The following is a 10,579-nucleotide window of genomic DNA, read 5'->3' as shown; positions in this document are numbered from 1 at the left end:
GCGTGATGTGTGCTGCACTCGTATGTGATGCCATGACGTGTGCTGTACCATACGACATGAAGCATTTGGTGGTCTACAAAATTGAAATCGGTAATGCTACAAAACCGACATCCGGAGTCTTTAAAAAATTGAACGTTTCGACATATGTTGCAATAGTTAAGCATCGATGTTGCAACTATTGTTTCTGCATGTTTCACAGTGAATGTTGCATGAAACATAGTGTTCATGTTGCGGCGGGAACTTTGTATCCAAGAGTCTAACGACGTAGTTATTTTTACACATTATTTTTCATGTTGCAAACATTGACCGCTGATGTTGCACTAGGTAATTTTTAATGTTTCATCGAAGCGTCCGATGGAATAGTGACTGCTGATGTTGCGAACAGTACGCTGATGTTGACTGCTGATGTTGACCACTGATGTTGCACTATGTAATTTTCCATCGGACATTCGGGCGCTAGCAGCACTGAATTGAAATATATGGCACATCTGCGTACTGATCCAAGGTAGAGTTTCTTTCAGGAAATGGTGACGTTCCAAGTTCCGACCAGGATATCCTTTCACTTTGTTTCGCTAGGATTTTGCCGCACTTGCGGTTTTGTTCAATTGGGCAGTAGGTATAAAACTGTGCGCATATGCGCCAAGTTTCAGAACTATGCACACTCACATTGTCGCTCTGCTCGTTGCATCTGGGCTGTGATGTCTAGTAGCTGCTTAGAGTAGTCATCTCGTCTGATGTATAATCGTGCTCATTTGCATTTATTGATGAATAGTGTGTCATACTGTCATGTAATTTTTCCTGGTTCCTGAATAGTTAGTTCTTCATTCTGTCGATACCGTGAAGGCGTGAAGTAACAATCTTCTGTCCTTATTGATAAGCTTGATAAGTCGGCGTTTCTTTTGGACCAACATGGTCTGGTCTGACGCTCTGCATTTCTCATGTCTGTTTTGCAGTTCTGGTGCCCTTAATTGTGCTATGACTGTGTGAGGATGAACTGCCACATGCCAAGCTCCTGCTGAGGGATCATCCTACATGTTGATAGCTTTGCTTGGTAAATAGCAGCTTGAGGAACATGTCCAGCCTTGACTTCGATGGGCAGGAAGACATATTCTTTGATGTGTCTGATGATATTAGAAGCTCAACATGTTCTACAGCTAGGTGCAGCACGAGTGACCAATTATCAGCGTCATGGAGACCTGAGTATGAGCTGTGGGCGAGTGAACCAATGAGCGTCAATGAAAGGCGGCACAGGTTCCTGATTGGGATGGGCTTAGCTCAACCTATTCCTACTGAAATAGCCTTTCCGCAGTGGCAGGGCGATACCTTGGATGACTGTGCATTTCGTGACCTGGAGGAGAGAATTAGTAGCATCTGTTCTTCATACCAGTCATCCTTTTCTCAGTTTGCATCGGCACCAGATAGTATTAATTGCGAAAGGGATCTGGATACTGGGAACAGAGTTGTAGTTCATGAAAGCGAGCATGATACAATGACCGGCATAGTTGAGGAGGTTGGAACAGATATAATCATGAACATAAACCAGTCTGAAGGTTTTCTCAGTTTCTCTCAGCTTGTTCACGAGTTCTTGCAGAAGGGTGGTGGTCGAACCCATCTAAGAGGGTCGAATCTCACAGTCACTGATAAGCAAAAGGATCCCAAGAGCTTTTGTGGAAGATTTACAAGAAAGAAGGGAGAAGATAGAATTTGCATGTATGACACACATATGAAAAGCCTGAAGACAAGCACATTTTCCAGAACAAAAGTTCATCAGCAGAACAAGAAGTGGATTGACTTCTCTGCTGTCTACATATGCCAAGAAATCCAAGCCCACGGGGGTTCAATCAGGGTCATGAAGTTCAGTCCATCCGGGTTGTATTTAGCGAGTGTAGGTGAAGACTGCATTGCGCGCATTTGGATGATACAAGAAGTTGAATCCTCTCCTGATTTGTACGGCAGAGAGGCGCCTGTCGAATACATGGACAGAAACAAGGGCCTAAAAATGAAGGTGGCAAAAGGCCAGAGACGTACCCTTGCCATAATACCCAAGAAAGTTTTCAACATTGCAGAGACACCGCTGCATGAGTTTCATGGTCACACAAGTGATATCTTGGATATGGCATGGTCAAAATCAGATGTAAGTCTTTTCTTTATCCTGTATGGATTGATGACTCATCATGTGAGAACCAAGGAGAAAAAAAAGTGCATGCAAAGTTTAGTTAACAACACTTTCATATCAGTTAAATCATACAATTGGGTTCTTGTCTTTGTATCTAATTTTCTATGAAAACTGACTATTGAATGTTTCCTTCAGTTTCTCTTGACTTCATCTAAAGACAAGACAGTGCGCATGTGGAAAGCTGGCTGTGATGGTTGTCTAGCAGTATTCAAACACAGAGACTATGGTATGGACTAGCATAAGAAAAGAAACCGTACATGCTTTGACATCCTAGGGTAGATTCTATTTTAGATAGTCAAAAGCTTCTTACTTTGCATCTTCTGCACTACATTTAGTCTGATGAAACTGAAAGCTTTCTTTTTCCCCATATTTTCCAATCTAAAATTTTCACGATTGCATACTGATGTTTTTCTTCTTTATGATGAATTTGTCAACAGTAACATGCGTTCAATTCAATCCAGTTGACGAAAGATACTTCGTCAGTGGTTCAATAGACGGCAAAGTCCGTGTTTGGGATGTTTCTGAGAAGCGAGTAGTTGACTGGGCTGATACAAGGCGCATCATAACTGCTGTGAGTTACCAGCCAGATGCAAAGGTTAATATCTGATCGAAATATTTCTGAAGTCTTTTACCTTTTCCCGAGTTGGGTGCTAACTAAGGCATTTCTACCCTTCTCAGGGTCTTATTGTTGGCACCGTTCCAGGGAGATGCCGCTTCTATGATCAATCAGGTACTGAGAGTGACATCCATTGTTGATGTTCCCTTACAACTTTGTTCATTGAAATGGTTACTGTGGCATTACTATTTATTGCTCCTAACCAAGCACTTTGAATGTAGGTGAAAACATGGAAGTTGAGAAAGAACTGAAGGTGACGAAGAAGAAATCTGCTAGAAGACAGATCACCAGTCTGCAGGTTAGCTGTTCTGGTTCAATCGTGTGTTTCTCCCCTCATAGGAAGCATTTGTGTTCCTTAACATTTCTCAACCGATTCCGCTCTGCAGTTTTCAAGAGGTAATCCTGCTCGGATCATGATCGCATCTGCGGGTTCTAAAATCCGAGTCTCTGAAGGCGCCGGCATCAGCCGAAAGTTTGAAGGTTGGATTTCCCGCCAGTTTCTCATTCTTTAAACGGTTAACTGCTCGTCCATATTCAGGCAACACCGGTTACACTCTTGAACACCGTTTCTTCCCCGAGCAGGGCGGCGAGGCTCCAAGGTCCTGGTACCGCCGTCTCTGACATCCGACGGCCGGTACCTCGTGTCGGCCGGCGCGGATTCCAACGTCTACATTTGGAATTTCGACAAGTTAAGGGGCAAAGGCACCAAAGGAGCGAGAACGGTTCGCTCCTGTGAGCACTTCTTCTCCGATGGCGTCACGTCCGTGGCGACATGGCCGGGGCTGCTGCACCAGGAAGTCTGTGAAAGCGGCGGCGGCGGAGGCGATCTCCAGTCCTCGGACAAGGGGCCCACACTGTGCCGCGACCGGGATTGCTGCTCGTTCGGGACGTGGTTCTTTACGGACGGCGTGGGGGGCGCCGCCGCAACGTGGCCCGAGGAGAAGCTGCTGCCGTCCCTCAAGTACCTGAACTGCTCCGGGATGGACGAGCGCCGCCCCAAGGTGCCGGCGGCATGGAACACCGTCGTGGTCACCGGCAGCCGCGACGGGGTCATCCGGTGCTTCCATAACTACGGCCTGCCGGTGAAGCTGTAGGTGCGGATCGGAAGTTTCTGAGATGGCGAAAATGAGTGGGATCGAGCCTGCTGACAGTCTCTGACCGTTCGTTGTAGAATGTGAAGTACATGAAAGTGTTTCGTTTGTAGAACGTGAAGTACATGAAAGTGTTAAGGAGTTAAAGAGGGATCCTATGCTATGTGTGTTATCTATGCTATAAAGAGCGAGAGAATTGAAAACAATTCTCACCAAGTTCAATCACATGTACCCCTCACAATAAGCCCACTTATCAGGCCAAGGTGTGTGACAGTATGGGGGGAGATCGACGGAAAAGAAACGCAAAAAGGAAAATGATTCCGCCAAAATCTAATTTGTTTTGACACCGCACCTCTGCCTTACCCACCCCGACGTACCCACCTAAATTTTATCTCCCGCCCAACGTTTCCGACGTAAATCAAGGCACCAATTATGCGTCAATCATCAATCACGCAAATGAAGCACCCTGCCAAAATTGGGAGATCACGGCCAGCTCTTTCCATTTGATTGTGTTTGCTTCCAGCCTGCCCTCGGTATGACGTCGAGTAGAACACAACTGCGCCACCAGGTTCGGTACCCATCCGCTTGCCGGATCCGAGGCGCTGCAGTCCGTCCGCCGCGCGCTCGGCGGCGAGGCCCTCAACTACGTCGACGTCGGCATCTTTTGCCGGCATTGACGTGACGATCGGAACCACGCAAGGAAGAACAAGAACGGCAACGTGACCACCACGACGAACGCCGTTGCCGGAACAACAATTCACAGTGCTGATGAATACCACCGCGCGCGATGCAAGGTACGTGAAGTTCGATCCAAATTGCATGTTGCAACGTACGTATGAGATTTGATTCCGGCTGCTTGCGTACGTGCTGGTATGTTGCATGCAGACGCCAATAACAGGACAGTGTAGTCGATGGAGGACACGTCCTAGTGACTAGCGAGACCTCCATCGCCGGGCACCAAGAGCAGTCCGCTGCCGGAGTGCCGTGAAATACCTCCGCGACAAAGCCAAGATCGCCTGGTATGTGAATTGAAATATACGTGAATCTGATAGGTACATACAAGATGGTGACCTCAAGGTTCGTGTGAACTTGTCCATATACGACTTTCACCTATTAATTGTTTTCAAGTTCTCGTGTTGAATTCACCAAATTTATTATGCCAATATTAGTTGCAACATTGTCATGTGGAATCCTTTTACCATTGCCAAGCAGTTCATTTAAATTATAATAATCTACACATATGGGATTCGTCCAGAAAATTATCGTTCAGTTATAATTTTTCTAACTGCATATATTTCTACTACCTAGATGCGATGTGAGTACCCGGCTGATAAATAGCATGTTCATTTTGCAAGCTGTCATTGATTTCTTCCAAATGGACCGTCGTGTTCCCCTTGGAGATGTTACAAACACATCCCATCATCATTCTGGTGGTGTTCTTAAGAGGCAAAGATCGGATTTAGGGCCAACATTGTTGGGAGAAGGAGAAAATGGTTGCCGGTGGCGACCTTGTATTTTTTTGTGTTTGTGCTTAACTGCTTGTGAGTGATTGACCTCATAATTTTATTTACATTGTGGTGTTTTGCCAATAGAGGTATTGATGATCAAAGAGGATATAAACTGCAAAAGGCAAGGGAAAGATATGCAAGCATGCCAACGGAGAAGAAAGCGGAGCTGAATGCAAAAAAAGGGAAAACTATTGTCGTAGAAAAGCCGAAAGACAATCAACCAATGCAACTTTGCAAACACTTGGTACTATTATGTGCAATGCATTGTTCTTCTGTATTTTTCCCAACAGTTTAATTCATTGCACATGGCAGGTGCTTCATCCATAATGGCCCCAACAAACACTGCAGGTTTGTCTGTAAGATGAAATTTCTTTATTGATTTGTAAAGAATCATAACCAAAAATGTTTTGTAAATGGTCTTCACGATATGTTTTGGTGCGCAGTATTATCCAAGGATGTTCCACTCGATGCTCACGAAACTTGGCTTCATCGCAATGATACATATACAAGGATAGAGATGAGTAATCAATAATCTGTAATAGATCAAACGCTAATTGGAACCATACAATCTGCACTAATGACGAATGTCATTACTCCAGACGCAGGTTTGATATATTAAGATCTATATATAAATTTTTTGTTGAGTACAAATATATATGATATGTTTTTATTTTTGTTAAGATGATACATTTATGTTTATGGTTTTTTTTGGCTCAATTCAGTTGGTAATGAGGTGTCTCCTGAGAACCTGAAGAGGTTAAGAGACCAGAAAAGATATGCTGAGCTGTCGGACTTTAAAAAGCAAGAGAAGATATTAAAAAGTAACGAAAGTCGGCGACACAAGAACATGTGTAACCAAGGTACAGTACGTGAGCTATACAAGGTTAATAAGTTTTTTTTTGAATTACAGAAATTAGGTTCTAATAATATTTCAGTGCAGGCATTATTAAGTAATGTATTGACATCATATACTAATAAATATGTTCTTAATAAATATGATCTTATTTTTGTGCTTCTTTAAGGTGAAGGGTTACCAACCCCTCCTATTGGAACCTTGAAATCTGCAGTAACCCAGTTGAGGTCTGGTTCAATAACAAGGAGGTTTATTAACAATCCAGTTGGTGGAGAACAACATGACTCTGGCGTATGGGAACCAGACGATCCAATGCATGGAGTAGAAGGTATATTGATAATATATATTTTCAGGAATTCATAATTAAAATGCTTATATATCTAACTGTTATAGATATATACTCTATTGCAACAGAGAACGATCTTGATCAAATGGATCCACACGAGATGAGCCAGACATCCTAGAGGATGATGAGGCAAGGGTATTTCACCGGAAGGGTATGTTTCTTTACTACATCAAATATACATCTCCATGGTCTGGTACCTAACTCAATTATGATCGTATATCTGCAGATGTCGTATATGAGTACTTCAGAGATCCCGATCTGGTTCCAAAGGGTCCCGACCCATATGATGCAGTTTACAAAGGGCTTCCTAAGAAGCATCATGTGTTGAAGAAAGCAAAAAATTGTTAGTTCTGCCATGCAAAGAGGTCTCAGGTGAAGGTCCTGCTTTCTGTTGCAAGAATGGGAAGGTTAACATATTTATACCAGAAGTGCCAGCTGAGCTCTAGAGGTTGTTTGCGAGTCAAATGGATAAAGATGTAAGGTATTTTCGAAAGCACATATGCTACTTTAACTCTCACTTCTCTTACACCAGCTTTGGGGTTTCCATCGATCGCCGTCTCACATCAGCGAAAGGTATCGGTATGTATACATTTAATGGACATGGCCAAATTTACCAAAAGTTGGATCCTCTTGCGCCTGGTGGAAAAGGACCACGCCATATGCAGCTCTATTTATATGACACTGTTGAAAGTATTGCTCACCAGATCCAGAGGTCCCCTAATCTTGATGAAAACTTAATTTGCTTGATTTGAGGAACTCTACGGGACAACCCATACGTCCAAGCATTCAAGAGCCTTGGTAGTCTTTCAAACATTCAAGAGTACGGGATAGAGCTCAACACCAGTATTTCTGTTGATTAGAGGAGATACAATGCTCCTAAAATGGAACAAGTTGTGGCCATTTGGGTGGACGGCAATGACCCTCAGCATAGGTTCTCACGAAGCATCATCATATATGGGAAATCAGATGAACCACACTATATTAGGGCATACCATGGTTGTTACGACCCATTAACATATCCTTTATTTTTTCCTCATGGAGAGACTGGTTGGGAGGACAAGAAGATAGAGTTTCAAGATCCCCCTCAATCGCAGCTGAAGAGGAAGTATACAAAGCATAAAAGACAAGGTTAGTTTGTCTGCTTAAGATTTTTTTTTACATTAACCATATTCTAATTGCTTTGGTGTATGAAAACTGCTATTTTTCAATGTGGTTCATAGATGCCCTCGTGGTTGATGGGAACAAAGGTGCAATCAACGATCACACTGGTGCACCAGCACGTACAAAGCGTGTTGCTCAGGGTATGCCCCGTTTTATTCCATACTTGTCTAAATATTAGATAGCTCACAATGTTTGTAAGCTTTTCTTATGTCGATGTTTGCTGCATAGAATCACATATTGATGATGCGAGCAATAATGAGGAGGAACACAATTACGACGATGACCAAGACAACGATAATGAGGACGAAGGCATCTACGGCGATGTCGAAGGACTAGGTTTGTGTTTTAGACCAGCACCTTATATTAGAATACAATAATAACACCAAGTTTCATATTCCTAACAAGATGGTATATTTCTTTCAACATATGTCATATACCATGAATCAACATATGTCATAGACCTATCTATAAATTTTTGTTGTAAGGTTTGTTACCTTTTTCAGTAAGTTATAGTGAAATTTTTAGCACTGATAGGTTAGGATCACAAGGTATACTTCATGCACCCACACACTTGTTTGTGTTTTCCAGTTAAGCACTAAGCATCAGGCAAGATATCATCTCTTAATTGGCAGCGATATACTTTTGCACAAGTATATGGATGTGGTTTAGCAAACTGTGACAATAATTTAGAACAGAATAGTGCTTATAAATATTTTATCTTATATGCTTATGGTTCTGGCGTAATTGATCAATGACTTGATAATTCCTTTATGAGCTTGTGCAATATACAAGATTATTATGACTTGTGTCGTCTATTAGCTCTTTTCATTTTACTTTATTTTATTTGTTAAGCACACGATAATTAGTAAATGGAAATAGGTATATGACATTTTACTTTATTTTATATGTTAAGCACACAATAATATTTGTTGCAGAGGGTGGTGGATCGCGACATTTTGTCAGTGTTAGGGAGCATTGTTGTTTCAAGCTTCAGATACGTGAAGGGCAATTCAATGTGTTTTTTCATGCTAGCAGGCTTTTCCAACAATTGTTAGTTGATTGGTACGTTAAGGTTGAGTCAATGCATGTAGATTGGTATTCTAAACCAGCACACCAAGCGTTGATTCGTGCAGATCTGTAATAGGTGAGATTGGTTTGATTTCATTTGTACTGCTTTCCAAATGTCCAAAAAAATTATTATGAAAGTAACCCATTATTCTATTATATGTGATGACCAGAGACTTCTTGACACTCTCGCCACTGGAGAGGCTGATGCTTCCAAGGCAGGGCTTAGGATTGTGCTGAGCAAGGATTTTCCCGGAAGTGATTAGGATGTCCAAGCAAGATTCATGAATGCAATGACATTAGTCACATGGTATGGGAAGCTAGATTATTTTGTGACCATGACATGCAACCCTTATCAGAAAGAAATAATGGCAGAATTGTTGCTGGTCAAATGACACAAGACCTCCATGATTTCTTGATCAAGAAGGGGCATTTAGGAACGGTCGCTACATGGGCACATGTAACAGAGTTTCAAAAGAGGGGTCTACCACATGAGCACTTTCTGTTGGTTATGGAGTCAGAAAGTAAGTTAAAGAGTCCTGATGACTATGACACATATATATCAACAGAAATTCCTGATCCAAAAAAAAATCATGTGTTACATCATCTTGTTTGCAAGCATATGATGCACGGTCCATGTGGTGCTCTTGGCAAGGATTATCCATGTATGGTGGATGGGCAGTGTCGTTTCCGCTATCCTTGGCAATTTAGTGATACAACCTAGCAGGGAAAAGATTCATATCCAATATATCAAAGAAGGGAAGATGGATAGAAAGTCAAGATAAGGGGAGAGGAGTTGGATAACAGATGGGTGGTGTCGTATAATCCAAAGCTCCTCATGAGATACAACTACCATATCAATGTTGAGGTGTGTAGCAGCATCAAGTCAGTTAAATATCTGTACAATTACATATATAAAGGGCATGATCGGGCATTGTATACTCTCAATGCAAAGGGAAATGAGAAGTTGGTCATCAATGAGATCAAACAGTACCGTGATGCAAGGATGATAACTGCTATAGAAGCTGTCTACAGGTTGTATGCTTTTAAGTTGTATTCAATGTGGCCGCTTGTCTTGCAGATGCAGGTGCACCTTCCCGGTATGCACATGGTTGCATACAAGTCTACAGACAACCTAAAAGATGTAGTGCGATGTGAGAAATCACAAAAGTCCATGCTAACTGAGTATTTCAAAATGAATGCATCCAACCCTGAGACCTGCAAATACCTGCACAAAGAGTTTTCAGAGTAATTCACATGGAACAAGTCTAAAAAGTTTTGGAAACCGATAGTGGCAAAAAAAATAGGCTTCAGATCAGGAGGTTAGTGTATGCAAATCCCAACGAAGGTGAGAGATACTATCTTCGGGTGTTGTTGACCCATGTGAGGGGTGCAACCTCATATGAGAACCTCAAAACTTGGCATGGTGTTACCCATGAGACTTTTAGAAAGGCTGCCGAGGTCATGGGGTTTGTTGAAACCAACAAGTCAATAGATGAATGCCTGACTGAGTCTGCCATGTTCACGATGCCTTGTTCTCTCCAGAGGCTTGTTGCCACTATAATAGTTTTTTGTTAGTGTGCTAATATACGTCATCTATGGAACAAACATTTTGATTCATTGTCTAAGGATTTTCAGCACAAAAGTGATAATAGTACAGTAGTTGAGCAGATGGTGTTTAGAGATATTTCATACCACCTAACATCCATGGGCAAAGACATCAGTCACTATGGTCTTCCAAAACTACAACAGTCAGGTTAGTT

General features: G+C 42.2%; 1 protein-coding gene across 1 annotated transcript; it reads left to right on the top strand.

The window, feature by feature from the left end:
* The first annotated feature begins 958 nt into the window (after positions 1 to 958).
* On the top strand, positions 959 to 4,092 carry LOC117845317 (uncharacterized). The gene is made up of 7 exons (XM_034726321.2): positions 959 to 2,134; positions 2,312 to 2,402; positions 2,614 to 2,771; positions 2,855 to 2,906; positions 3,014 to 3,090; positions 3,179 to 3,272; positions 3,375 to 4,092. The coding sequence occupies exons 1-7, from the start codon at positions 1,073 to 1,075 to the stop codon at positions 3,884 to 3,886; spliced, it is 2,046 nt and encodes a 681-aa protein (XP_034582212.1). The 5' UTR covers positions 959 to 1,072; the 3' UTR covers positions 3,887 to 4,092.
* Positions 4,093 to 10,579: the final 6,487 nt, after the last annotated feature.

This window comes from Setaria viridis, chromosome 1 (assembly GCF_005286985.2).
Source record: "Setaria viridis chromosome 1, Setaria_viridis_v4.0, whole genome shotgun sequence".
Lineage (NCBI taxonomy): Eukaryota > Viridiplantae > Streptophyta > Magnoliopsida > Poales > Poaceae > Setaria > Setaria viridis.
This window is presented reverse-complemented; position numbering and strand designations above follow the sequence as displayed.

Bases quoted from the DNA above. Each gene is read 5' to 3' on its own strand.
- LOC117845317 (XM_034726321.2), top strand. From the start codon at position 1,073: ATGTCCAGCCTTGACTTCGATGGGCAGGAAGACATATTCTTTGATGTG. The intron at 2,135-2,311 runs GTAAGTCTTTTC...TGTTTCCTTCAG, and splicing joins TGGCATGGTCAAAATCAGAT to TTTCTCTTGACTTCATCTAA. The intron at 3,091-3,178 runs GTTAGCTGTTCT...TCCGCTCTGCAG, and splicing joins GACAGATCACCAGTCTGCAG to TTTTCAAGAGGTAATCCTGC.